The sequence below is a fragment of the Cladophialophora immunda genome, assembly GCF_000835495.1.
Source record: "Cladophialophora immunda strain CBS 83496 unplaced genomic scaffold supercont1.3, whole genome shotgun sequence".
In the NCBI taxonomy this organism is placed as follows: Eukaryota; Fungi; Ascomycota; class Eurotiomycetes; order Chaetothyriales; family Herpotrichiellaceae; genus Cladophialophora; species Cladophialophora immunda.
This window is the reverse complement of record NW_015622543.1, coordinates 4,833,254-4,859,809: the sequence shown is the minus strand read 5'-3', so window position 1 is coordinate 4,859,809 and position 26,556 is coordinate 4,833,254. Positions and strand designations below refer to the sequence as shown.

Genomic DNA, 26,556 nt, shown 5'->3' with positions numbered 1-26,556 from the left:
GCATCGGAAGACGCTGGGTGACCCTCGTCGAGCGCAGCCGCGATTGATTGGCTGAGGAGCGACCGGGGTCCACCTTGGCGACGCAGGGTTGAGCTCGAGAAAAAAAGTTCCCGTCAAACCACACCATCGAGCATTGAAGTGTCGAGGATCCGCGTTTCCAGCTTCGTGGCCGCGCGACCTGTCAGGATGAGTGCCTCGCGTGCTATCGGAGGCTCTTCGAGGCTTCTCGGCAATTTGGCACGTTCGCACAACTCGGGTCTCGCGCGACATTGGGTATGCCGACGATGCGCTTCCACTGCGGTACTCCCGACGCTGTCCGCGACCCTGAGGGCACCGTCGCAACAATGGCCGCTGGACCGGCGGTGGCAGCAACGACGAGGTGCTGCCGGCGCCGCGGCTGCAATGTAAGCATTTCTCATCGCTTTGGCTATGGTCTTTGTCTGATAACGGACCAGGCTCGAAGAAGCCCAGGATGACCCCGAGGCCCTCTCTCAAGAGACCATCATTCACAACTTGGCGCCCGAGGAGGCGCACCGGCTGTCAAGAGTACGAAACATTGGTATCGCGGTCAGTCACGAGCCCTGTTCCTCAAAGGTCAGTCAGTTGACAGTCGACAGGCGCATATTGATTCCGGCAAAACGACGGCGACGGAACGTGTCCTCTTCTACACGGGCCGGATCAAGTCCATCCATGAAGTCCGTGGCAAAGACGCAGTCGGGGCGAAGATGGACTCGATGGAACTCGAACGAGAAAAGGGCATCACCATCCAATCCGCCGCCACTTTCTGTGATTGGGTGAAAAAGGAAAACGGCAAGGAAGAAAAATACCACATCAACTTGATCGACACGCCCGGACACATTGACTTTACCATTGAGGTGGAGCGTGCACTGCGGGTGCTTGACGGCGCTGTCATGATTCTATGTGCCGTTTCCGGCGTCCAAAGTCAGACCATCACAGTGGACCGACAGATGCGGAGATACAATGTGCCCCGAATCACCTTCATCAACAAAATGGACCGGATGGGCGCAAATCCCTGGAAAGCCGTCGACCAGATCAACAAGAAGCTCAAAATCGCCGCCGCGGCTGTTCAGGTACCCATCGGCGCCGAAGACGAGTTCCGCGGCGTGGTCGACCTGATCACCATGAAGACATACTATGCCGAGGGCGAGCGTGGTGAGATCATTGTCACCAAGGACGAAATCCCAGCCGAGGTTCAGCAGCTCGCAAAGGAGAAAAGGGCAAAGCTGATCGAGACACTTGCCGATGTCGACGACGAAATTGCCAACTTGTTCTTGGATGAACAGGAGCCCACGGTTGAGCAGCTGAAGGCCGCCATTCGGAGGGCGACCATCTCGCTAAAGTTCACGCCAATTTTCATGGGATCTGCTCTCGCCGATAAATTCATCCAGCCGATGCTCGACGGTGTCTGCGACTATCTTCCCAACCCATCAGAGGTATCAAACACCGCTCTGGACCGAAGGCAGAAGGAGGCTCCGGTCAAGCTTGTACCTTACAATTCGCTGCCCTTCGTCGGTCTGGCATTTAAGTTGGAGGAATCAAACTTTGGTCAACTCACCTATATCCGTGTGTATCAAGGCAAACTGCGAAAGGGCCTGAACGTGTTCAATGCCCGAACTGATAAGAGAGTCAAGATTCCCCGTATTGTTCGCATGCACTCCAACGAGATGGAAGAAGTGAACGAAGTCGGTGCCGGAGAGATCTGCGCGGTGTTTGGGATTGACTGTGCATCCGGAGACACGTTTACGGACGGGCAGTTGGGCTACACCATGACCAGCATGTTCGTGCCCGAACCCGTCATCTCTCTCAGTATCAAACCGAAGAACAACAAAGACTTACCCAACTTCTCCAAAGCCATTGCCCGGTTCCAGCGCGAAGATCCGACATTCAGAGTCCATTTCGACACCGAAAGCGAGCAGACAATCATCTCGGGCATGGGTGAACTCCACCTCGAGGTCTACGTCGAGCGTATGCGCCGAGAATACAAGGTCGATTGCGAAACAGGACCACCTCGCGTTGCTTACCGAGAGACCATCACCAAACGGGTCGAATTCAACCATCTCCTCAAGAAACAAACCGGCGGAGCGGGTGATTACGCCCGTGTTGCTGGCTATATGGAGCCCAAAGGTAACCTCGAGGGCAACCACTTTGAGGAACATATTATTGGTGGCGCCATTTCCGAGAAATTCTTGTTTGCTTGTGAAAAGGGATTCCACCTGTCTTGCGAAAAGGGCCCCTTGGTCGGACACAAAGTCCTCGGCGCGACCATGATCATCAATGACGGCGCAACACACATGACGGATTCGAGCGAAATGGCATTCAAGAACGCGACGCAGCAGGCCTTCCGAAAAGCATTCATGGACGCCGACCCGGTGGTGCTGGAGCCGATGATGAAGACGGTCGTGACGGCCCCGACCGAGTTCCAGGGCAACGTGGTCGGACTGTTGCAGAAGCGCAACGCCGTGATCAACGACACCGAAGTCGGCGTGGACGACTTCACGGTCTGGGCCGACACCAGCCTCAACGGCATGTTTGGATTCAGCGGCAACCTGCGGGCGGCGACGCAGGGCAAGGGCGAGTTCAGTATGGAGTTCAGCCACTACGAGCGCGCTCCGATGCAACTGCAGAAGGAGCTCCAGTCCGAGTTCTTGAAGGCCCAGGCCGAGAGGAACAAGAAATGAAAAAGGGACTGCACTGTCTTGAGGTGGGACGAATGAAAGGGGGCGTGAAGCCGGCTTTGTCGCCAGCCTGTCCAAACATGCTCTCAGGACGTTGGCCTTTCTCCGTGGGGGTTATGTGGCAATCGGCCCGAGTTGAGGCTTTCCTGGCCCGTGCAAACGAAGAGGCTGGCTGGGCAGGAGAAGTACGCCAGAACCTGGCGAGCAAGGCATGATGTTGGAGATTCGGAACGCTCCTCGACGGCCGCAGAGCATTCTGTTGGCCGAGACCCACAGGTGACGGTCGTCATCTTGCAAAAAGTTGCAGTTGATGTGTTGTCACGTCGATACCTGGTTGTGCAGGGAGTCATGAGTCGACCATGAACACGAGGTACTGGTGTGCGTTTTGAGTTGGGATCTCGTAGGATGGACGGCACCGCTGGGTCGGGTGTTGCAAAAAGGGGGTCGGCGTCGTAGATGGTTCTTTCCGGGGGCATGTGTTACTACTACCACTCTACTCTGAGCGTTTGCATTCGCCGTTTAGAACTACCCAGCTTCGGCGTGTACATCTAGACTTACACATACTAGTCAAATGGGAGAGGATGGGGAAGTAGCCGGGAATTTCGCAGGCCCTCCCGGACTGAGCAGAATTGAAAAAGGCTTTTGTTTGGGCTGCCTCATCTGTATTCATCGTGGACACACCATACGGAGCAACATGTCCATCCATCCATCTCTTTCCCTACGTTGGTGAGTAAGCGAGCGTGACTCCATTCCGGAATTGAGGCCGGCCTTTTGTAGTTGCATGTAGCAGTTCGAGATGAGGAAGGAAGGCAGAGGAAACACAAAACGAGTCTCGTCAAGTGAAGGCGGACAATCTTTTGAGCGCTCTCGTCCTGGAGAGTCTCGCCTATTCGTTAGTTCTTGTGCTCAAATATCTTTCTTGATCAGATCTGCGCCTTTCTCAGCCACGGCATAAGTAGTAGCCATGATATTCCTGTTTTGAAAGAAATCAGCATAACCGACGCACAATCCAAGGGAAGAAAAAAGAGCTTGGAACTCACCCAGAGACATGACCAGGGAAGACCGAGGCGTCCACCACCCTCAGGTTCTTGACGCCTTTTACCTTCAAGTCTGTGTCCACAACCTCGCCCAGCGCACAAGTGCCGATCAAGTGATATTGTGTGCTGATGTGGTTTTTGACATACTCGACTCTCTTCTCCTCGGTGTCTAGATTCTCGGTCTCGGGCGGCAGTTCTCGCTCAGCGAGTGATTTCGCCAGCAACGGGTGTTTGGCCACCTGGTCCATCCATTTCATGCCCGCCGCGAGAATCTTAGCGTCAACCTCGTTCCGGAAGTAGCCTGGGTCGATTTCTGGCGGTGCCAGCGGGTCCGACGATCTGATGTGTACTGTTCCCCTTGACAGAGGGTGTTCAAGGCACATAAGTAAGGAGAGCTGTTGTTTTCCGTTGGGTGGTTTGCCAAAGAACAGGGTCTGATCCGAGCCCTTGGCCACGTCGAGGCGGCAGGGGATGCAGAAGGTTTGGAGATTGGCAAACGTTGGGTCGCGGAGCTGGTCGACGATTACCTAGCGCACAGGATCGAGTTGCGTCAGCCGAGTGACATTATCAGAGGTATACTGGACTTGTTCTGGCTCCGAGTAATAAGCACTTACCTTCTCTTGAGCCTTTTCAAAGTCTGTCTTTGCAAGCGACTTCTGCTTGATTTCCTTGATGGTCGCCTCAAGCTCGTCGGGAGTCACCACAGACGCGTACGACACGAACCCCATCATCATCCCCGGATTGGCGAAGAGCCCTTTCTGGCTGTTCTGATAGACGTCCTGCTGCATCTTCATGAACTCTTCCCCGTGCAATGCATCCATGGAATCAATACCCGGTTTCAGATCGTATAGGAGTCCGCCGAGAACGTGATCCTGGAAATTGGCGCCTACTCCCTTATTCTCAACGACGCACTCGACACCAGCCGCTCGGAGAACCTCAGGGTCGCCAATTCCAGAGAGTTCGAGTAATTGAGGGCTTTGAATCACACCTGCGGACAAAACAACTTCGCGCGTTGCCTGAGCCCTGTATTTCTGGCCCTTGTGCACGAATTCAACGCCCTTGGCGGCATCTCCGTCCAAGATGATCTTGGTGGCCTGCGCCTCAGTTAAAACTTTGAGGTTAGGTCGTCTCAAGTTCGGGCGAAGGTATCCTGTGGCGGCATAGGATCGGTTGCCGGGATCGTCGGTCCTGTTGACGGCTCCCAGACTCGAATAGAAGCCCAGATGGTCGCCACTCCACGCGTCGTGGACCGTCTTCTTTGTCCCAGTGACTGCATATGCAGCTTCGGCGAACTCCACCTCCAATGGCATATACCAGTCGTTAAAACTGGTATGGATGGGCCCATTGGATCCGTGGTACTTATCTCCTCCCGCAATGGGCATAAATTGTGGATCGCTGTGTCTGGGCGTGTTGTCCACTGTTTGGTGTTTCTTGAAGTAAGGAAGCATATCGTCCCAACCCCAGCCAGGGTTGCCCATTGACTCCCATCCGTCGTAGTCCTTCTTTGACCCTCTGACGTACATGAGATAGTTGATGGCAGAGCTGCCGCCAAGTACTTTCCCGCGCGGCATCGAGTAGACCTTGTTGCCTGCATTGGGCTGTGGTATGCTGGTCATGCACCAGTCGTACTCTTTCCTGCCGATCTGAAAGGGGTCAGGAGCTTCGGGTGGGATTGAAGGTCATGTATCTCACCATTGTAGGATAGAGCGAAGGGGTTGACACGCTCTTGTCATCCATTCGATTCTCTCCGGCTTCCAGGACAGCTACCGAGACGTTTGGATCCTCCGTCAAGCGAGCAGCGACCGCCAGCCCAGCGGTTCCTCCTCCAACAATAACAAAGTCATATTTGCGAGATACTAATTCATCCACCGAGCAGAGGGCATTCGAGGAGCCATCGGCATGGCCGTTGACACCGTTCCTGGCGGACATGGTGGCTCAAGAAGGAGGTCGTTCGTAGCAGTCTCAGCAGGCGAAGAGGGAGGAGGCGTTGTGACTACGACGACTGACAGAATAGCAAAACTGATTGTCCTCAGAAACCTCACCGACCTACCTGTCCTACCTTGTCGATAAAGCCACGTCCGTGTGCTTCCCCCGCATGCGGACCTGAGCAGCCCGAGGAACATCTTTTGCGGGGTGCAGCCAATCGCTGAGATTCCGGAGAGGGCTTGATGGTGTGAGGGTGACGAGGAAAAGAGGAGAAGGCATCAGATTCGAGATCTGTGTTCGGGATGATCATCTCGGAATCATGGATGGCACATCATTCAGCCAAGAGGGGGTTGTGGCAGCGGTGGAGATCTGGGCCTCGAGGACATGCGAACCGATGCGGCAGTTGGCAGGGCAAAAGGACCGTCACCAGCCACAGCATCAAGCCCAGAAGGAGATAACGGTGGTGATGAAGATTGATGGACGGGAGAGAGACACCCAATGGCCAAAAATAGGGGAGGCGTATGCCCAGCTGGAGCACGCAGCAGGCTGTGTGTTGATGCAAACGGGTCGCAGTCGCCTGCGCAGGCTGGATTCGGGAACGTGACAGTGACATCGGCACTTGTGGCTCTGTCTCAGTCTCACATGCAAAGGACACCAGCAACTTTTTCTTCTCTCTTGATCCATCAACAACCTGGGCATAACCTGGGCACAACCTGGGCCCCTTTTCCCTTTTTGACGTTTTACTTTTTGGGATTTCTTCTCGACCGATTCCCCGAACCCGTTTCTGGTCTTTCGGTGTCCTTTCGCCTTGCGCAGATGGTCAGCGGCTGGTATCTCACACCTCTTTTCTCAGCTGAGAAGCCTCCACGACAAACCACCGAGTGGCTCCCTCTTCTCGCTTGTCTCCTTGTCTCGTCCTCAAACAGCACATGTGCTCAGAATGTTGGGTTCCATCGTCTGTGGACAGCTTTTCTTGGGACTGTTCGTTTCACCCTGCATAACCACAGATGGCAGAATGTGCTTTGTGTGACACCCCGTCCCATCCCCACGTCCAACCCTACGTATATCTCAGACCCGTCCGTCAATCTCCCCCAGTTGCTGATCTTCTTCTACATCCCTTCTGATCGTGTTGTCACTGCTTGTGGTGGTCTTCGTCTCACCCACTTATCCTTACGCGTCCTATCTTGACCCTCGGCCATCACTCCACTGTTTCCACCTCGATACATCGGTCAGGACCTTGCACAAGCTCGATTTGTTGGTCATCGGCACGCCGGCTTTATGCATCCTTCCCCAAAGCGCACTTATTCAACACATCCCACCTCAGACCACACGTCATCTGTTCCACCTATACTAGCCTTACCTCCCTCCAGCAAACATATTTGGAGTCAAACGCCTCCTCGAGAACAGTCGAGCGAGTGTCTCTCGTCCAACTCCAGCCAGACCAACGCTCACCCAGTCCGCAATGTCTCACGCCAGAGCATCCAGCCGGTACTATTCCGACTATGAACGGGCTCTCGAAAAAGCGGCTGAACGGCCCAAGACATCCCCGCCTTCATCTGCACCTTCATCTCGAACCTCGTCGGCGACATCCTTGCAGCCAGCCGCGCCAGTGGCTGAGTGGTGCCATCAAATGCACTTAATCCAGAAGCGGAAATACGATTGGTGTACTGGCTGCTATCCCAAGCCTCCGCCCGCTCCGAGCTCTGTCAAAATCCCGTCTCAGAAGGTGCTGCAACAGTCCAGAATGGGCAACGAACCTGGTCATGCATATCAGTAGACCATCGTCGACGAAGGATATCCGTGTTTGAGTTTTAGCATGGCGTTGGAGGCGTCTGTGGACAAATAAAAGTCATTTTGAAACGCGAAAGCACGAGCTATGAACGTTCTGTTGTATATTGACATTGGAATAGAAGGGGAAGAGACAAAGCTATGAATACAGATCATGAACTGCCGTCCATTGCTCGGGCTCCGGCGGCTTTTAGTTTCTCAATCTGCTCTTTGAACTTTTGTTCGTATGCTTCTTGTCTGAAGACCTTGCTCATCATTAGCGGGTGCTCGTCGGGACATTGACAATCATACTCTTGTCGCATCCAGAGCGCTCGGCTGCCCAATCTCGGGGTCAGCCCCAGCTTCCAAAAGGATGTCAATCACTTCGGCCTCGTTCTTGAACACCACTCCTGCCAAGATTGATTGCCCTCGGTCGTTCAAGCGATTGGGATCTGCGCCGTGCTGCACCAGCAGCGAAGCCAAGGGGGCGTGGCCGTGGTAAGAGGCAAGCATCAGCTGAGTGGGTTAGTCATTTTGCCAGAGACGCCGCTCTGACAGTCTGGGGAAATACAAAATCCCCCGACACTGTCTCCTTCACCCTTTCTGAGCACTTACCAATGTGTCGCCCTTGTCATTGGTCAGGTTCGCAGGAAGACCCCGTGGCAAGGCTTGCTCGAATATATCCATCTGACCTGACCGCGCGGCGTCGAAGAACCTTCCTGCCAGAGCAATCGCTTCTGGCGGGAGCTCGTCGGCTGACGGTGCATCGGCACTCGGTGCTGGCGGCGAAGCGGGTTCCATCGTCGTGCGTGTCCGTGTAAATTGCTGACAGCGGTAGAGGGACTGATTCTCGACAGATGTATGGCCAGTGTATATGCCAGGTCTGGACTTCTGCCAACACGAGGCTTGGGGTTTCTGGAGATATTATGAACTTTCAATTGACACTCGGCAATTCGTCGGAATGACGTCGACTAGTTTGAGCTTTTACATCTACAGAAACTGAATAGTATGCTGACAACATTTAGCCACGGCCGTGCTACCTTGTCAGGCCGGCTACAGTCTTCGAGGCCCCTTGGAAATGAGATGCGGACCAGCTCGTGTCCTCGTCGAAGCCCTACCCTAAAGAAAGCCAATGAGGGGCAAAGGTTCCTAGCCTTGCACGTGAATGGAGGGGCATGCGCAAGGCTGAAGATGCCGAGCCACTGAGTGTCAAACAGGACAAGCGCGCTGCCGATTGCGTGCTCAGGTCTCTTGCTGATTGTCTGGCTTCAACGCAAATCGATACCCTGAGCGGATGGGTGGACACCGTTCTTCTACCGCTGACATGCTCCCGCCCTTGGCCAGGTTGTTTGCTTGCCTTGCTACTAAGTGCTGATGCCATTATGGAGCCCACCCGCATCATGGGAGCACGAGGGGCAAGCAATCATGCCACTAGCTGTGGCAGGCGAGCAGGCCGGAGGCATGTTCGAGAAGAGCAGGAAAAAAAGATTTGTCGTCGCCGCTTGAGCCCAGAGGCTCGACCCTTTTTTCACCAGTCTCCTTCTGATTGACTAGTATATAACTGCTCGCCTACCCCTCCATCGCATTCTTGCGCAATCGCAGTCTTGTCCTCACGCTTGCCCTCTACCGATTGTACTGATTTGCAACACTACACACAAACACCATCAGAGAAAATGGGATCCACCGACCGCCCCGAACCGTACGTCGCTTCCTTCTCTTTGCCAAAGCTGTTTGGACTTTCGTTGCTAACGGCCATTGCCCTCTAGCCTTCGCCTGGGCTCAATTGCCCCCAATTTCCAAGCCCAGACCACCAAAGGCCCCATTGATTTCCACGAGTTCATCGGCAACAACTGGGTCATCCTCTTCTCGCACCCGGAAGACTTCACCCCCGTCTGCACGACCGAGTTGGGAGCCTTTGCCAAATTGGAGCCAGAGTTCACAAGAAGAGGCGTCAAATTGATTGGGCTTTCGGCCAACACCATTGACAGTCACGGAGAGTGGATCAAGGACATCAACGAGATCAGCGGCAGCAATCTGAACTTCCCCATCATTGGGGACAAGAACAGACAGATCGCGCTTCTCTATGACATGATTGATCATCAGGATGCTACAAACGTGGATGAAAAGGGCATTGCCTTCACCATCCGATCCGTCTTCGTCATTGACCCGAAGAAGGTCATCCGCACCATCCTGTCCTATCCTGCCTCGACCGGTCGCAACACGGCCGAAGTTCTGCGAATCGTCGACTCGCTACAGACGGGCGACAAGTTCAAGGTCACCACCCCGATCAACTGGGTGCCCGGCGACGACGTGATTGTCCACCCTAGCGTCAAGACCGAGCAGGCGAAGGACATCTTCCCAGAAATGAAAATCATCAAGCCATACCTCCGAACCACCCCTCTGCCCAAGGACAAGACCAGTGCTGCTTAGGCGGATGGAAGCAGGAACCGTGGAAGTTAAATTTGATACCACCGAGTACGTAGCGGCGTTGAGAAACGCCCATGAAGAAGAACCGGAATTGGACTCCGTATACAAAATGAAAGCCCGTTTCATGACATGTCCACGAGCGAAATTGTAGAGAAGTTTATTTGAAATTGTGTGCGGCGCGTCCTGTCTGTTGTTCTTATTGAGGTACCACTGATTTCACGTCTGGCAATGACAGCGCAGTACCCCGTGCTTGGTCGCCTCGCCCCCTTCAGCCCCTGAACCTGGTCACTGAGGTCAGTACCTGCACCTGTCTGGGCCTGCTGGACTCTGAGGACGCCTCTGGAGCTGGGCAATTGGCTGGCCTGGGTCTTTGAGGCTGCTCGTAGCCGGCTTGGCATGGCGGCAGCTCCCTTTAACTAACTGCTACTGGCACCGCCTGCAGCGCCCATCCCCCCCGATTTCTTTCCCTCCCCCCAAGCCAGTGCCCACCTGTGCCCACCAGTGCCAGGGAGTGCGCCAGTGACAATGCCAGTGCCAGCAGTAGCTCTGACTTCCTGCGCAGGGAAAAATTCCCATCTAGACCTGACATGGAACAACTCTCCTTCCGCTACACAAAATTCCACCCCCCCCATGTCCTCATAATTCTCCTACAGTCCTCCGCAGAGACCCAGTTGTACAGATCTGGACATTGTCTTCTCCTTCGATCCAATCTTGCATGACGTTTGCCAGCCTTTTCTCCGACTTCAATTGATCGCGGTCGGACCTTTCCGCTGATAGATTTTCACACCCCCCTTTTCCGCTGACACCAGCCAGAGTGACACGGGAGAGAAAACGACCCTTCACGAAAAAAGCGACATCCCGAGACAGGTTCTTTGTCCTCTCGGTCAGTGGTCTATCTTTTCTCCCTCTCCGTCGTTGAGATCTTTGCGCCACCTCTGCTGCCCGATTTTGATCCCGCCCGCCTTGCCCTCAACATTGCCCGCCCGGACAAACGAACGCGTGTGCTTGTACCCTTTCTCGCAATGGCCTACAAGACCCGGGAAAAGGGGAACTCCCCCATCATGGTCTATCGCAATGTTGCTCTTTCCACTCTGTCCACCTTGTCTGCTCATTTGTCATATTGCCGTGGTCCTTGCTTATTCGCCCGTCCTCCGCCTCCGGCATCCTGAAACTGGCGCTGACAATCATGACTAGGTTTCGACGCAAGAGTGCTGGTAAGCAGGGTTCTATTCCACGGCTGAGTGACTCGAGGTTCCTCACTTCACATCTTGATCCACCATCGCCCGAGGAACACCACTGGCCGCCCATACCGCCGTTGGCCACAGACAATCACTCCAAATCTGTGGTTTCCAGCGTCTTCACTCTCTGGCAGAGTACTTCCCTGCCGTCTGTGGCAAAAGGAAACTCTGCTGCTTCTGCAACCGCGCGACAGACAGCCAGCGACGTCTCTGGGTATCGATTGACGAAGTTACCAATCCATGATTATGTGCCGGACCCGGCGACAAAGTCTTCCAGTACCACACGATTGCCACGATATGTACCTATAATCATTCCTGAGTTTGCACAGCCGTCATTTACTAGAGAAGAGCACTCTGCTACCTCAGAATCCACTATTCGGACACTGAGAACCACTAATTCATCGCCAACGACTCCGACCTTGAACGGCCATCCATGGTGCTCGAGACATCCGGATGAGGCTGGCCTGCTGTCTACGGCAGAATTACGAAATTGCGAGGAGGAAAGGGATTCAGTCTTCACGATCAAGCAGGCGGAAATGAACAACAGCCAAGTGAGCCTCGTTGCTTCGGAGGCGAGCAATGAGGGAACAAATGGTGTGAACCAACCAATGGACGGAGCGGGTGCAAATATCGGCATATCTTCTTCGGTTCCTCAGCACACCTCCGCTCCGACGAACTTGTCGGGGTTGGTTTGCAATGTGCACAGGACAACAGGTGAGGAGCCCCCGGGGCTGGTTGGCGCAACGACGACAATCCTCGGGGACAAACTGTACGTTTTTGGGGGCAGAGTACACTCCCGAACGAAACCACAGCTGTCTTCGGACCTCTATGAGCTCGATCTCATCCGGCGGCACTGGGTCAGGGTTGATGCCCTTGGAGATGTTCCACCCCCTCGATATTTTCACAGCGTCTGCCCCCTCGGAGACTCGAAGTTAGTCTGCTACGGTGGAATGTCGCCGGCGCCACACAGCAGACCTGCACCCACTCCTCAACCGGGCAAGCCAGAAGGCCAACCCGAGGTCGTGGTCATGTCCGATATCCACATCTTCGATGTGCCCACGCGAAAATGGACCCTGATCCAGGCCCCTGAAAATCCCCAAGGGCGGTACGCTCACTGCGCGGCGATCCTGCCATCTTCCGCCGTGTTCACTTCTGCCAATGCTCCGCTCTCCGCCATCCAGCACAATCCGCCATCTGCCGATCCCCATTCAGGCACGCTCGGAGTGCAATTGGACGGAACAGGCGGTGCGGAAATGGTTGTCGCCGGGGGCCAAGACAGCAGTAACAGTTATATCGAGCAGTTTAGCGTCTTCAACCTGCGCAGCCTGAGGTGGACAGGCACGACAGCGTGGGACCGCAAATGTGGAGCATATAAGAGCATGGTCGCTCCCATGACAGGACTGTCAGCCGAGCTGATTGGTCGAGGGGTTCCGCTGAACGATCCACAAGTCCAGAGAGCCAGTCCGCGCCCCGGAACGTCGATGCTGATATACTCCAACTATAATTTTCTGGATGTCAAGCTGGAGCTGCAGGTCCGGTTGCCGGATGGATCATTGATGGAGAAGCCCGTGACCGGGTCCGTGTCTCCGCCCGGGCTGCGGTTTCCCAACGGCGGCATCATCGACGGTCATTTTGTGGTCAGCGGGACGTACTTGACTTCGTCGAAACATGAGTATGCGCTATGGGCGCTGGATCTCAAGACTCTTACCTGGGCGCGGATTGACACGAATGGGTCGATTTTCTCCCAAGGGAGCTGGAACCGAGGAGTGTTGTGGAATCGAAGGAATACATTTGTCATTCTGGGGAACCGGAAGCGAAGCCTGGTCGACGATTACAACCATCGACGGATCAACTTCAGTCACGTTTGTATGGTTGAGCTGGAAGCATTCGGCCTCTACGACAACCCCCGAAAAGTGGCCCCTACTTCGGGCTACGTTTCGGTATCTGCTCCGAACATTCCTCCGTCGATGCAATCTAGTCTGCTGGGTCAAGCAGCTGGCGGGAGACCGTACAACAGCACCGCCGAACAGCTCGGACAGGCAGCGTTGAGTCTGGCAGAGCTGTCTGACATGGAGATTGTGGCCCTGGGCGGAGAGAAGATTCCGTGCAACTCGTACATTCTGTCTCGACGTTGGGGTCCGTTCTTCAATCAGCTGCTGGCCGAGTCTGTGTCCACTCACGAGAACGTCAGTCTATCGGACGGGGCCACACTGAGGCCGAGTATGCGGTCGCAGGCCAGCCGCAACTCGTCGCTGACCATCACCCCAGCTGTGGCGAACGGGCTGGCAGTGTCCGCAGTGGGAAGTGATGGCATTTTGGATCCGCAAAGATCACTGAGTCGCTCTACAACCAGAACGCTGGTTGAGCTGCCAAACACAACGAACATACCGCCTTCAAGTCGACCGAGATCATTGTACCTGCCCCACATGGCTCCCACGATCCACCTGTTATTGCATTTCCTCTATACGTCTTCACTTCCACCTGTCGGGTCACCGTTGTGCACGCCACACACGCTCTGCTCTCTGTTGCAGATGGCCAGACCTTATCAGGTTGACGGACTGCTTGAGGCGACAGTCGAACGCCTGCATGAAGTGTTGGACGGGCGAAACTCTGCCGCAGTCTTTAATGCGGCTGCTATGGCCGCAGGAGGCGGTCGAGGCCTTCGGGGTGCTGCCGGCAGCAACCTGGTTAACATGGGTCGACGAGAGAGTGAAGCCACCACCATTGGGGACGGCACCTTGGGCCTGGCGAACAAGGCTGCAGGGCTCAAACTGGCGACAAACTACGAAGAACCTAGTAAGAAGAGAGGACATGGGAAGTCGAGCTCGATGGATTCAGCCTCGACGGCAACTTCGGCGTCGACGTCGACTGACATGTCCCGGACGGACACCGAGACTTCGGGACAGGACGACAACGCCGAGCAGAATGGGCACGAGTCCCAAGAAATATGGACTGGCGATCTGAGCTCAGTCATTGGACTTCAGAAACGCGGGTTACGCGGGTTGATGGAAGGGCGGCGGTTGAGAGAGCGGGCAAATACTGGAGGTACAGGCGGTGAATAGGCTTTGGACAGGAAATGAAAATGACCATAAAAGCACGTGCTGTTGGCGATTGTCTTTCAATAGTGGCTGGCATGTGATGATGATCTGGACTGTCTGGCTGTGCTTGTGCGATGCCTCGGCACGCATGAAATTGTCTTCGATCCGCCAGGAACATCATCTGACGTGCCAAACAACGAATCAAGCAACAGGTAAACGGACCCAAATAATCATCGGAGTCTCCGGTTTCTTGCAACTCCCTTTTCTGCGGAGGAGGGAGCGTGACCCAAGCAGCTGTAACTCCGTGATGATGCGGGCGGCGTGTGGTTCCTGATCTTGCCTTGGCCAGAATGCCGGGGCATGTGAAAACAATGTCGACCTGACGTCGGTCCCCTTTACAACTGACTGCATTCCTCTTGTGACGCTCCTTGATCTCCTTTCCATTGCTCTGTTTCCCTTTCTCTCCAGAGACCTTCTACTTGTACTACCACTTTCTGTGACTCGCATAGGCAAAACATTCCCATCTTTCATTCTAAACTGTCCAGGTCAAGCGGGCCACAATGTCCAAACGATTCTCGACTGCTGATGTTGCTTCGCACAACAAGGCAGACAACCTCTACATCATCGTCGACGAGGACGTCTATGACTTGACCAAGTTTCAGGACGAGCATCCAGGTTGGTCACTATCAATTCCGTCACCTCCGCATTGGAAACCATGCTGACCCAGGCTGAAAAGGTGGGAAGAAGAGTGAGTTTCCGGCCACCCTCCGGATGCGCAACGACTAATGGGACGGGCCAGTCCTGCAGCGTGTGGCTGGCAAAGATGCCTCGAAGCAGTTCTGGAAATACCACAACGAGGGGATCCTCAAGAAATACAAGGGCAAGTTGCAGGTCGGATCGTTAGACACCAAAAAGGTCGAGGCACCACCAACGCCCCCTGCTACACCTCCCGCGGAAAAGGTATCGGAGAAGAAGGTCCGTCCACAAGCAGAACCTGGCACTGTCGCCCCTGCACCGGGTCCGGCTGCTCCAGAAGAAGCGGAGGCACTGGATCCCTTTGGGTCGCTTATTCCCTTTGGCGACCCAAGCTGGTATCAGGGTGTAAGTGGAACGCTCCCCAACCGCGGAAGAGGTTGACTGACGGCGCAGTACCATTCGCCCTACTACAATGAGACTCACGCTGCCCTCCGTGCCGAAGTCCGAGAATGGGTCGAGAACGAGCTCGAGCCCTACGTGACTGAGTGGGACGAAGGCAAGAAGGTGCCTGAGAAGATCTACAAACAGATGGGTGAACGAGGCTACCTGGCTGGTCTTTTGGGAGTCAAGTACCCGACCCACCTGGTCCAAAACGCCGTCAAGAGCGTCCCCCCGGAGAAATGGGACCTGTTTCACGAGATGCTCCTGACGGACGAGCTGTCGCGAACCGGCTCTGGCGGGTTGGTTTGGAACTTGATCGGAGGCTTTGGGATCGGGTGCCCGCCGCTGGTCAAGTACGGGAAGAAGGAGCTCGTCAACCGCATCCTGCCGGGGATCCTCGCTGGGGACAAGAGAATATGCCTGGCCATCACCGAGCCCGATGCCGGTTCCGACGTCGCCAATCTCACTTGCGAGGCCAAGCTGTCCGAAGACGGCAAGCACTTCATTGTCAACGGGGAGAAGAAGTGGATTACTAACGGCATCTGGTGCGACTATTTCACGACCGCCGTGAGAACCGGTGGTCCGGGGATGGGCGGCATCAGTCTCTTGCTGATCGAGCGCACCGAAGGAGTCAGCACCCGCCGGATGGACTGCCAAGGTGTCTGGAGCAGTGGAACCACCTACATTACGTTTGAGGACGTCAAGGTGCCCGTGGAGAATGTGCTGGGCAAGGTCAACAAAGGGTTCCAAGGTAAGTCAAGGATTGTTTGATAGTAGCAGCCACTGACTGGACCACGCAACAGTGATCATGACCAACTTCAACCACGAACGAATCGGCATCATCATCCAGTGCCTGCGCTTCTCGCGTGTCTGCTTCGAAGAGTGCGTCAAATATGCGTCCAAGAGGAAGACGTTTGGGCAAAAGCTCATCAATCACCCTGTCATCCGCATGAAGCTCGCCCACATGGCGCGCCAAATCGAGGCCAGCTACAACTGGCTGGAGAACATCATCTACCAGTGCCAGCGGATGGGCGAGACGGAGGCCATGCTCCGGTTGGGAGGTGCGATCGCGGGGCTCAAGGCTCAAGCTACAACGACGTTCGAGTTCTGCACCAAGGAGGCGGCTCAGGTGTTTGGTGGCCTGGCCTATTCGCGAGGGGGCCAAGGTGGGAAGATTGAGCGATTGTACCGTGATACGCTGGCCTACAAGATTCCGGGCGGCAGCGAGGAGATCATGCTGGATCTGAGCATGCGACAGAGCTTGAAGGTGCACAAGGCGCTGGGCATGAAGTTGTGATTTGGCGGGCAGATGTACTTGTACTGAGCACAACAGCTCCCAGTGTGGGATTCAACCAGTTCCAACTGTGTATTGTAGCGCCTAGTCTCTGCTCTGGTTCGAAGGAGCGTACTGTAGGATTTCTCTGCTTGGACTGGTGACGCGAGCTGACCATCGTGACCATCTCTGGGACCCTGGCCATGTCACAACGCAGGCCGTGGAAGTCCCGGCTCGAGCAGGCGAGACTCTGAGTGGATGAGTTTCAGGTGGGAGAGTCAATGGCACCCCACAGAGCAACTTTTTTCTCGCGCGTTCAAGGATTTTGTCTGGCCCGCTTTTGTCGTTCGTATGATGCAGGTACATGGCGGTAGCATCGGCAGTGGGATGAACTGAGTGCGGTATGTTCGTCTCGTAGCTGTAGGCATCCTCCGAGCCCATTCATCCTCCTCCGAGCCCATTCATCCTCCTCCTCGTACGTCACCATCCTCCCGATCCACCACTTCCCATCAGAATTTTCTCACCCGTCCACCATCCTCGCCATCGTCGGCAACGGCTTTTGCTTCCCCTTCCCATCCGTGCCAGGTGCCTGTCAGTGCTTCAATTGCAAGCGAGGACCAAGCATGACGACCCTCTTTTGCCCTGCGCTGCCGTCGAATCGCTGCTTTTCGCTCACGCATACCTCTACTACTACTTCAAACTTCCATCTCCACCTCCACCACCACCATCATCTGCTTGCCCTGCGCCTCGATCTTGCCGCCACTTGAAGTCAAGATGTGGTAGTAGCTTCCCCGACTGTACAAGCTCTGTCCCAACCATCTTAGTCCCTTTGCGATTTTGCATTTATTCGTGGCTTGCCGTGTACCTGGCCTGTCTGCTAATCGTTGCTCTGTCCAAACCTTTTCGGTGCCATATACCTTCTTCATTTTCCTTGATCTATCGACTCGTCACGCTCGTTACAGGACATACAATACATCCCATATCTACAATATGCGTACCTCGCAGATCCTCGCCTTCGTGGCTGCCCTTCCTTCCACCCTTGCCGCCTACAAGGGCTTCAATTATGGTTCCACTGGCAACGACCAGTCCGCCTTCGAAGGCCAATTCAATTCGGCCAAGGCTCTAGGCTTCACGTCTGCTCGTCTGTACACCATGATCCAAGACGGAACCACCAACAGCCCCATCTCTGCCATCCCAGCAGCCATCGATACCGGCACCACTCTCTTGCTCGGCCTGTGGGCTTCAGCCGGCGACGCTGATTTCGCCAACGAGCTCGCCGCGCTCAATGCGGCCATCACTCAATATGGCACCGCTTTTACCGACTTGATTGCTGGCATCAGCGTCGGCAGCGAAGACATCTATCGCATCACTCCCATCGGCATCGAGAACAACTCCGGCGCTGGAGTGGGTCCGGCCACAATCATCAACTATATCAACCAAGTTCGATCGGCCATCGCCGGCACCTCGGCGGCAGGCAAGCCGGTCGGCCATGTCGACACTTACAATGTCTGGGCCAATTCGAGCCAGAATGCCCTGATTGGAGCATGCGACTTCCTTGGTGTCGACGCATATCCTTGGTACGAGACCACCAAAGCGAACAGCATCGACAATGCCAATGCTACCTTCTGGGGTGACTATGACGACACCACTGCTGCCGCCCAAGGAAAGCCTGTCTGGATCACCGAGACTGGATGGCCCGTGTCTGGAGCTAATAGCAATGAAGCTGTTGCCTCGGTCCAGAACGCGCAGACTTACTATGACGCTGTCGGATGTACGGCGTTTGGTGAAGGCATCAACACTTGGTGGTACACCCTCCAGGACAGCGGATCCAGCCCAAGTTTTGGTGTTGTGGGCGCTGGTTCACCTCCTCCAACCACGCCGCTGTACTCCTTGAGCTGCTAAGCGCAGCGTTGGGTATAGCATGTGGTGTCTATATACGTAATAAATTGGTGTGTGCATTGGATCGGGGCAAAAGTTGGTGTGACTAGGTATGAACAACTATAGAAACGACCAATAATGAAAATGTAATCCATCGAGCAAAACATGCATCACCCGAACCGAGTCATGACAAGTGAAGGAAATTTTCAGATCAGCCTCGTCCAAGCCTGACAGCCAATCAACGTGCGTGTTTGTTGATTCGTCGCACTAACCCCTATTCGGCCGTGTCAACACCTCGAATGTAAACAATCGCTTGGGCATCGAGTCTCAACCTCTCGTCTCCCCCGCATTCGCCCATCTTCTATTTCTGTACTACTAACAACAGGGCACCGCGTCGATTCGTGCTTTCCCAACCTATTCAGCACCACGATCTCGCCTTCCCACGGCGTGATTTTCGGTCTTGCAACCCTGGAGCCTTCATAATGGCACCGAGGAAGGCTGTAAGCCCAGCGAAACCTCGCCGCATCACCCGCGCCCGAGCAGCTGATGCCGACACCGCTGCCACGACAAACACCGAAGAAACATCCAAGCGCCGAACCACCAAGACCTCCGCTGTTCCCACCACGAGCCGAGCACAGGCCCTCGAGGCAAAATCCCGAGTCACCAAGAAGTCATCATCGACAGCAGCGAGTAAAGCGACAAAGGGCGGACGAGCAAACACGCGGTCCGCCAAGGCCGTGGCTGCAGTAAAAGAAGATGAAAGTGATCATGACGATGACGAAGAGGAAGAAGTGATGGAAGTCACAGTCACCAAGCCACCAGTCAAGCCATCGAGGACATCTACGCGGAGCACTGCAAAGGCTTCGGTTCCAGCCGCGACTGCTGGTCTTGCGGCGGCACCTAGACGACGAGTAAAGGTCACGCCCTTAATTCAGAATGACCCTCACCCCGAACCTGTCGCGCCGCCGCATGCGGAAGAAGCCATGCCGGAAAAGAAGCCAACTGCAAAGGCAAAGAAGGAAAAGGCTACCCCAGAAGTCACAAAAGCAGCCACTTCACGAAGTAAGAAAGAAACTGCTGTTGGCAAACACAGCAAGGACGCAAACGTGGAGAATACAGACCCAGAACCCAAGAAGCGAGGTCGAGGTCGAACCGCGAAGCACGACCTACAGCCGGAAGAGGAGCCGACGCAGGAGTCCACGTCTGCAGTATCCAAGGCACGGGGACGGCCGAAGAAGGAGAAGATTCCTGCACCATCAGTGGAAGAGATCAAACCTGCACCGATCACTACCAGACAGACTCGAGCGAGGGCCGGATCTACGAACTCATCTGTCGTCGCAGAACCTGCGGTCAGTGTAGTGGTCCCTTTGAAGAAGAAGGTGACTTTCGAGGCTCTTCCGGAGGATGACGATGAGAAAGAGAACAAGCGTCCCAGAACCATGGCCAAGTCCAAGAGCACAAAGCCAACTGCCGCTAAGAAGACGGAGACGGCAGCCACCGGCATGCGTGCTAAACCGATTCGTAAGCCTGCCACTACGAGAACGACGAAAGCCACTCGAGGAGCGGGTGCAACCAAAGCACAGGAATCCAAACCTCAGGCAGAAGTCGAGAACACTGGGAAGATCCAGCCTCGTGCATTAACGCCCAAGAAGATTACACAAGTCGCAAAGGCCATGCCCGTGGATAGTGACGATGATGAGGAAGATGAACTTGCTGGAGCTAAGACTCCAGTCCGCGATCTCAGCCTCTCACCCAGGCGTGGACTCGCAGCTTCAGCGACACGACTGTTGTCGCCGGTAAAGAAGCTTGACTTTTCACCCGCACTCCATTTGGCATCTCCTCAGAAGAACGACGCATCGCAGGGTTTTGGCATGCTGAGTCCGCCGCGGCGACCAGCATCTCCAGTCAAGGACTCGTTGAAGGAGTCACCTCGTCGAGCGCCTGAGGGCGTTACAGTTTTCCGAGCCAACGTGCCAGACGTCCATGGCACTGCGTCTCTGATTCTGGACCCTTCCAATACCCAGTCCATTCTTCACCAATCTCCAAAGAGAGGTCTGTCGGATAGAATCGTCTTTCCCCCATCTGCCGTAAAGTCGCGAGCCACCCCACTCAAGACCTCTTTGTTGTCTTCACCTGCTCGACGCCTCTTCTCGACTTCAAAGCAGAGGACGCCCGCTCAGATATCACCATCGTTCAGGAAGACTTCCGAGCAAGAATCCCCGGAATCGCCAGCGCATGGCGAGGCAGGACTGCAAAGCGAAGAAAGGGAAGAAGTCGCAGTGTCCTCGCATTTCAGATCTTCTGTTTCACCTCAGCGGTCTGCCAGGGTGTACAGACTAAGCGAGGATGAGTTGGCCGAGGAACTCGACGCCGAGGTGGATTTTGACCAGTCCGTGCTAAATATCAGGAGTCCTCTCAAGATGGACAAGCTCAAGCCCGTTGTTGAGACTCCAGCGGAGGAGATGGTTGTGGATGATTCGCCCGTTGAGGAAGATGTTCGCTCACTTGTGGAGGAAAATGACTATGAAGAAAGCGTCGAAGCTGATGGTGCTGATAATGCAGCTCCAGTTCCCGCGGTTGACGCAGACGAGACCATCTTGGATCCCGAACTTGAAGCTAGTGACACTTCTGATGAGGAGAGTACATCGCACAACGTTGAGCCCCGTGACGCCCAGAGTCACGCTGTTGAAGTTTTGCAACAAACCGTTGAGAGTTCTGTCAAAAGACCCAAATTGTCGGACGCTCTGTTCAGCCGCCTTCGACAAATCGATGACGAGTCTGAAGATGAGCTTGCTGGAGATCAGACACCAGACAATCGACTTTTCAAACCTATTTTCAGACCTAGCATGAGCGGTGCTGCAATCCGCTCTCGCGTCTCGACTGGAGTTGTCCCAGAGAGCGCATCGAAAAACCTGGGCTTCACTCCTCTGGCGGCACAAGTCCAAGGCTGGCGCGCTGCCAGTCCCGAGAAGAAGAGCGCTGCTGCTTCCAAGGCACGGAGCCTGTTTTCCCCTGTCGCTCAGATGCACATTGCTGGCTCGGTCGAGCTGAGCAGGCCAGACACTCCAGGCCATGAAGCTTCGAAACGAAAGTCAATCGCCAACAGGTATTCCCTGGCTCCTTCAATGGTCGACAGCCCCACGAGACCAGACTTTTTTGCGGATGGAATGGCTGCGCGAGACTTTGAAGATCAGGTAGAAGCCGATGCTGCTGGGGACGACGAGGATCTTCACAACTTGATTCCACAAGATATTCCCGAGCACAACGCTGCTGACGAAGTTGGCGATGAAATTGGGGCAACCTCAGGAGAAGATCGGGCGCAATCAAACGCAGAGTTGACGACCGACCTGGTCAACTTTACCAATGCGTCTGATACTGCTATGGTCGATTTCAAAGCTCTAGCAGATGAAGCTGAAGATCTCGCAGCTCACGAAGGACACGAGGAAGTGTCTGCGGATGAGCAGGAGGCCAACGTCACCGTTCCTACTCTTATACTCGAGACGGTGAACGAAGAGCAATCTATGCTATCGATGTCAACTTCTTCCGGATCGTATGGTGATGAAAACACAGCTCCCGTCGAGGGTCCTACTGCAGAGGTGTCCGATACCGACGAAACGGAAGAATTGCCTACTGAGGAGAGCGCTGAATGCCACGCCAAGGTGATCGATGAACCCGAAGAACATCATGACAATGATGGCCACGGCATTCCTGAGCATACAGAGGAAAACGAAGACGACATCGACGCCGCATTGGACACCGAAGACCAGTTGTTTGAAGTCACGGCAACCAGCATAGAGACCTCGCCTTTCAAGGACGACAGCACTCCAGCGAACATGCCCTGTGCCATTGAGGAAATGGATTTCAGTGTGACACCGGTCCGCCCAGATCCAAGTCTCCCGAGATATGTCCATACAGTGGTGTCGAAGGTCCCGCTTCGGCCTGAAGGAATTGTCCCTCCTACTTCGTCGCCGCTCAAGGTGCAGAGAAAGAGACCAAGGTCGCTTTCCTCTTCGCACGTACAAGCCGTCAAAAGACAGAGCTTAGGTCCCAGCTTGGGCGCTCCCTCATTTGACATGGACCCTCTCGCGACCCCGAAGGCGAATGTTGCGTCGGTCATATCGCCTCAGAGGCGCATCCGCAGTGCAGCACCCAGTCCAGCAAATTCACTCGCCTCGGGATTGACGACACCTGGTCAAACGAGCTTCAACGTTGAGGACTTCGGCAACAGCACTCTTGACGGGATCGACTTGCCGGAGGACGAACTGACGTCCGATGATGTTGAGGAAACAGAGACTGCTTATCAGGACGAGAGCTTCCTGACTATCGGCTCCACCTTGTTCAGGACACCAGCAGCCACATCGAAGAGAAGCAGCTTTGTTCCTTCTACCGCACAGTCACAAGCAACCACAACACCTCGCTACGCGATGAGCACAAAGTCAAGCACTAGCCGGGTCACTGCCACTCCGAAATTCACGCCCTCAAAGGGAGCTGCTGCCGCGTCCAAGACGCCTGCCACTATCACCAGAGCCAAAACTCCTAGCACTTCAATGAAGCCAAAGTCTGTGGCGAAGACTCCACAAACCGGCCGGAACCCCTTGAAACCGGTCGGAAGCGGGGTTCTTCATGGAGCAATTGTCCATACCGATATCCACACCAGCGAAGGTATGGATGCTTCGGCCTTCTACATCGACCTGCTCACATCTATGGGAGCGCGAGTGGTCAAAGAGTGGAGGTGGAATCCGAGAGCCAGCATTGCTTCTTCTAACCAGGACTCTAATGACTCGGAGGCATTCATTGCAAACGTCGGCATAACACATGTCGTCTACAAGGATGGTGGAAAGCGCACGTTGGAAAAAGTCCGCTCAGCCAAAGGACAAGTGCTTTGCGTTGGGGTTGGCTGGGTTCTGGACTGCATGCGAGAAGCCAAGTGGCTTGACGAGTCCGCATACGCTGTCGATGCAAGCATCATGCCTCGCGGTGGATCCAGGAGACGCAAATCCATGGAGCCCAGAATGCTCGTCAACGACAATGGCCTTCTGTCTGCAAGCAAGGAACACCAACGCCGAAGCCTCTCTGCGGAGTACACGAGCTTGACTGGGCAGATGAAGATGGAGCTGATCAACACGCCCGTCAGGGGTAACGAGGTATTTGGAGGTGTTGAGCCTCTCGGAAACGGCGTCGAGGTAGGAGACGAATCGGAGATTAGTTCGACGTACAACTCTCCAACCGCAGCAACGGTCTGGGGAGGTGGCGATACTGCCGACGTGGGTGTTCTGATGGCCCAGCAGGAGAATCAGACGCCTGCTTCAGTCGAGTCCAAAAAGGCCACCGCAGACATGTCGACTCCAAAGTCCGTTTCCTTGGACGTGGACTACGATCCTCGCACGGCCGCCACGCCGCTGACTCCTTACCTCATTGCCAAGGGACAAGAGTTAGTGCAGATGAGCGCTCCGCCAAAGCAGATCAACAAGAGCATCTTCGATCGAGACGACGACGATGAGAGCGCTGCTGCGGAGAAAGGACTAGCAAATGGCGGCAAGAAATTCCAGGTCAAGATGCAAGGCAAATCGGGCAAAGGGTTGCTGGATGCCAGGAGGAAGACTCTTGGTGTTGCTGGAATGGGCTTTCAACCTCGTTTTGGGAGTCCCTTGAGAAAGGAGTGATGCCATTTTGACTGCTGTCTGGTGGTGAGGACCTGTTTGATGTGGTTATTCTTTGGTGGGAAGCATGGAATGAAGTATAGAAAGTCACTCGGGTCTTGCAAACGGAGGTGTCGTGTGAGTGGAAGGCGATTCTGTGACTTCGGCGTTATGGTTACGCACACAATGTGGGTTGGACTGATTCATGGGTGTTAGTGGTTGGTGATCAATTGGCTGGTTGGACCGTGGATGGGGATGGAGATTGAGACCGAACTTGAGAATGAACATGAAACATGAATATGAAGAGCCAAAGCAGTTTGATCATTGATTTGTTTTGATTCGATTCGTTGATTTGCTCGTTCCTTTCATTACATTCTTCGCCAGTTCTCTCGCTTTTTGGGCCACCGAGATAGCATTAACCATACGCCAAGCATCGTGCATCGTGCGTCAGAGGCCACATCCCTCCCTCCTCACGCCGCGGCATCGCGGTAGAAGCCCGCGACGAGAAAGGCCAGCTCGAGGGCCTGCTTCTCGTTCAGGCGCGGGTCGCAGAAGGTGGCGTAGTTGAGGCTGAGGTGCTCCTCGGTCAGGCCCTCGGCGCCGCCGATGCACTCGGTCACGGCCTCGCCCGTCAGCTCCAGGTGCACGCCGCCCAGGTACGAGGCGTGGGCACGGTGGACCTGCAGTGCCTGGTGCAGTTCGCTGAGGATGTCGGAGAAGCGGCGGGTTTTGATCGTGGTGGTGGCTGGGGCGGTGGGTTCGTCTCCGCCTGATTGTCCTGCGGGTGGTGGTGATGACGATGATGTTGCGGTCGCTGGAGTGTTGTTGGGCGCAGGAAGCGTCACCGTGGCGTTGCGGCCGTTGCCGTGCATCGGGTCGCACTGCCACACCACCGTGCCCTGGTGTCGCGACTGCTGCACCGCGCGGATGTGGCCCGGGAGGTGCGCGGCGATCTTGTCGCAGCCGTAGCGCGTGATCAGGACGATCTTGCCGACTTCGTGTTCGGGATTGAGGATGTCGAGCAGCGGGACCAGGTCCGCGGCCGGCATGCTGGGGCCGACTTTGACGCCGATGGGGTTGGCGACGCCGCGGAAGAACTCGACGTGCGAGTGTGTGAGCTGGCGCGTGCGGTCGCCGATCCAGAGCATGTGCGCCGAGGTGTCGTAGTAGCCCTTCGTCGGGGGCAACGGGGGTGGAAGCTGTGTGGGCAGGGACGTTTTGCGGGTCTTGGATTGGTTTTGGTGGCTGCTTGCGGGGGGTGAAGGGCGAAGGGCGGTTTGGTGGTGCTGGTGGTTGGCGGGGTGTTTGAATTTGCGAGTCAGTGACTGTTCGTACTCCAGCAGTAACCCTTCGTGGGAGGTGAACAGGTCGACCGTCTCCAACCCGCCGCCTGTGTCCAGCCCGATCGTCCGCATCATCTCCAGAGTGTCCGTGATCCGCTCCACGATGATCTGGTATTTGTCCCGGACGGTGGGATCGCGGACATGGCCTAAACTCCAGTCGAGGGGGGCATGTAGATCGGCGAGGCCGCTCGCCAGTGCCGCCCGCAGGTAGTTTTGGGTCGCTGCAGAGTGGAAGTACGCGTCGACCAGTCTCCTGGGGTCCGGCTCCCTCAACGCCGGGTCCGCCTCGTAGCTGTTCAGGATGTCGCCGCGGAAACTGGGCATCGAGACCCCGTTGACCATCTCGGTGGGCGACGAGCGCGGTTTCGCATACTGACCGGCCATGCGGGCCACGCGGACGACCTTCTTCTTGGCGCCGTAGATCAGAACCAGAGACATCTGGAGGAGGAGTTTGACTTTGGCCTCGATCATCTCTTGGGTGCAGTAGTCGAACAGTTCGGCGCAGTCGCCGCCCTGGAGGAGGAAGGCATTGCCCGTCGCGACTTCGCGGAGCTCATTCTTCAGCTTCACGATCTCTTGCGGCGTGACCAGGGGTGGGAGAGTGTTGAGCTTTTGAACGGAGGCGTTGAAGGACTTGGTGTCGCTGTACTGGACGGACTGCACGATGGGCTTGGTCTTCCAGCTGGAGGGCGTCCAAGGCCGAGTAGTGGCGTGCTTGGGAGTGCCGTTTGTCTCCATCGTTTGGAGCCTCTGGGTAAGATTTTCTAGCCTTCTTCGGGCCGACTCCTCGGTTCCTTCGCAGCTATGACAGGACTCAAATAGAGGGATGCTATTCGACGACAAATCACTGAGATCCGGGGGGCACGTGTAGTAGATGGCTTCCGAAAATCAGCATACAAAAGGTATACTAGAGATGAGTCACCGCTAGTGGAAAATTCGGGGAAGATGGCTGTAAGGCAGAACACACGTAGACTCCGTAGATGCTCAGCAACTCAAATGAAGCAATATCTATGAGAAAGATCAGAGAATGCCCTTTTCCCGTCGGTGAATGTGGGTGAAAAAGGAAGATTGACGTCCTCGAGATCTTGAAGGTCCTGATACAACGCTATTCCGCTCTCGGCTAGCGACATGTAACGGTGGACTAGTTACCTGCTGAG

At 55.2% G+C, this 26,556-nt stretch overlaps 10 protein-coding genes across 10 annotated transcripts; 7 read left to right on the top strand and 3 right to left on the bottom strand.

The window, feature by feature from the left end:
* Nucleotides 1-128: 128 nt before the first annotated feature.
* Nucleotides 129-3,541, top strand: PV07_06071 (elongation factor G, mitochondrial). Its single transcript, XM_016393018.1, has 3 exons — nucleotides 129-404; nucleotides 456-567; nucleotides 618-3,541. Exons 1-3 carry the CDS (start codon nucleotides 187-189, stop codon nucleotides 2,697-2,699), a joined length of 2,412 nt encoding a protein of 803 aa, XP_016250537.1. The 5' UTR covers nucleotides 129-186; the 3' UTR covers nucleotides 2,700-3,541.
* Nucleotides 3,373-6,003, bottom strand: PV07_06070 (uncharacterized protein). The gene is made up of 4 exons (XM_016393017.1): nucleotides 5,426-6,003; nucleotides 4,348-5,376; nucleotides 3,737-4,260; nucleotides 3,373-3,669 (listed from the first exon to the last, which is right to left on the bottom strand). Exons 1-4 carry the CDS (start codon nucleotides 5,660-5,662, stop codon nucleotides 3,603-3,605), a joined length of 1,857 nt encoding a protein of 618 aa, XP_016250536.1. The 5' UTR covers nucleotides 5,663-6,003; the 3' UTR covers nucleotides 3,373-3,602.
* A 1,118-nt stretch (nucleotides 6,004-7,121) lies between these two features.
* PV07_06069 (uncharacterized protein) lies at nucleotides 7,122-7,436 on the top strand (the record flags this gene model as incomplete). Its single annotated transcript, XM_016393016.1, has 1 exon — nucleotides 7,122-7,436. The coding sequence occupies one exon, from the start codon at nucleotides 7,122-7,124 to the stop codon at nucleotides 7,434-7,436; it is 315 nt and encodes a 104-aa protein (XP_016250535.1).
* Nucleotides 7,437-7,543: 107 nt separating this feature from the next.
* Nucleotides 7,544-8,317, bottom strand: PV07_06068 (uncharacterized protein). The gene is made up of 3 exons (XM_016393015.1): nucleotides 8,042-8,317; nucleotides 7,739-7,942; nucleotides 7,544-7,692 (listed from the first exon to the last, which is right to left on the bottom strand). Exons 1-3 carry the CDS (start codon nucleotides 8,225-8,227, stop codon nucleotides 7,600-7,602), a joined length of 483 nt encoding a protein of 160 aa, XP_016250534.1. The 5' UTR covers nucleotides 8,228-8,317; the 3' UTR covers nucleotides 7,544-7,599.
* A 412-nt stretch (nucleotides 8,318-8,729) lies between these two features.
* PV07_06067 (uncharacterized protein) lies at nucleotides 8,730-10,068 on the top strand. The gene is made up of 2 exons (XM_016393014.1): nucleotides 8,730-9,125; nucleotides 9,193-10,068. The coding sequence occupies exons 1-2, from the start codon at nucleotides 9,100-9,102 to the stop codon at nucleotides 9,854-9,856; spliced, it is 690 nt and encodes a 229-aa protein (XP_016250533.1). The 5' UTR covers nucleotides 8,730-9,099; the 3' UTR covers nucleotides 9,857-10,068.
* A 374-nt stretch (nucleotides 10,069-10,442) lies between these two features.
* Nucleotides 10,443-14,239, top strand: PV07_06066 (uncharacterized protein). Its single transcript, XM_016393013.1, has 2 exons — nucleotides 10,443-10,736; nucleotides 11,048-14,239. The coding sequence occupies exon 2, from the start codon at nucleotides 11,628-11,630 to the stop codon at nucleotides 14,151-14,153; it is 2,526 nt and encodes an 841-aa protein (XP_016250532.1). The 5' UTR covers nucleotides 10,443-10,736; nucleotides 11,048-11,627; the 3' UTR covers nucleotides 14,154-14,239.
* A 164-nt stretch (nucleotides 14,240-14,403) lies between these two features.
* Nucleotides 14,404-16,787, top strand: PV07_06065 (uncharacterized protein). Its single transcript, XM_016393012.1, has 5 exons — nucleotides 14,404-14,804; nucleotides 14,866-14,877; nucleotides 14,929-15,230; nucleotides 15,279-16,017; nucleotides 16,070-16,787. Exons 1-5 carry the CDS (start codon nucleotides 14,690-14,692, stop codon nucleotides 16,561-16,563), a joined length of 1,662 nt encoding a protein of 553 aa, XP_016250531.1. The 5' UTR covers nucleotides 14,404-14,689; the 3' UTR covers nucleotides 16,564-16,787.
* Nucleotides 16,788-17,051: 264 nt separating this feature from the next.
* Nucleotides 17,052-18,628, top strand: PV07_06064 (uncharacterized protein). Its single transcript, XM_016393011.1, has one exon. The coding sequence runs from the start codon at nucleotides 17,530-17,532 to the stop codon at nucleotides 18,439-18,441; it is 912 nt and encodes a 303-aa protein (XP_016250530.1). The 5' UTR covers nucleotides 17,052-17,529; the 3' UTR covers nucleotides 18,442-18,628.
* Nucleotides 18,629-18,781: 153 nt separating this feature from the next.
* On the top strand, nucleotides 18,782-24,384 carry PV07_06063 (uncharacterized protein). The gene has a single exon (XM_016393010.1). The coding sequence runs from the start codon at nucleotides 18,900-18,902 to the stop codon at nucleotides 24,078-24,080; it is 5,181 nt and encodes a 1,726-aa protein (XP_016250529.1). The 5' UTR covers nucleotides 18,782-18,899; the 3' UTR covers nucleotides 24,081-24,384.
* On the bottom strand, nucleotides 23,853-26,440 carry PV07_06062 (uncharacterized protein). Its single transcript, XM_016393009.1, has one exon. The coding sequence runs from the start codon at nucleotides 26,135-26,137 to the stop codon at nucleotides 24,527-24,529; it is 1,611 nt and encodes a 536-aa protein (XP_016250528.1). The 5' UTR covers nucleotides 26,138-26,440; the 3' UTR covers nucleotides 23,853-24,526.
* Nucleotides 26,441-26,556: the final 116 nt, after the last annotated feature.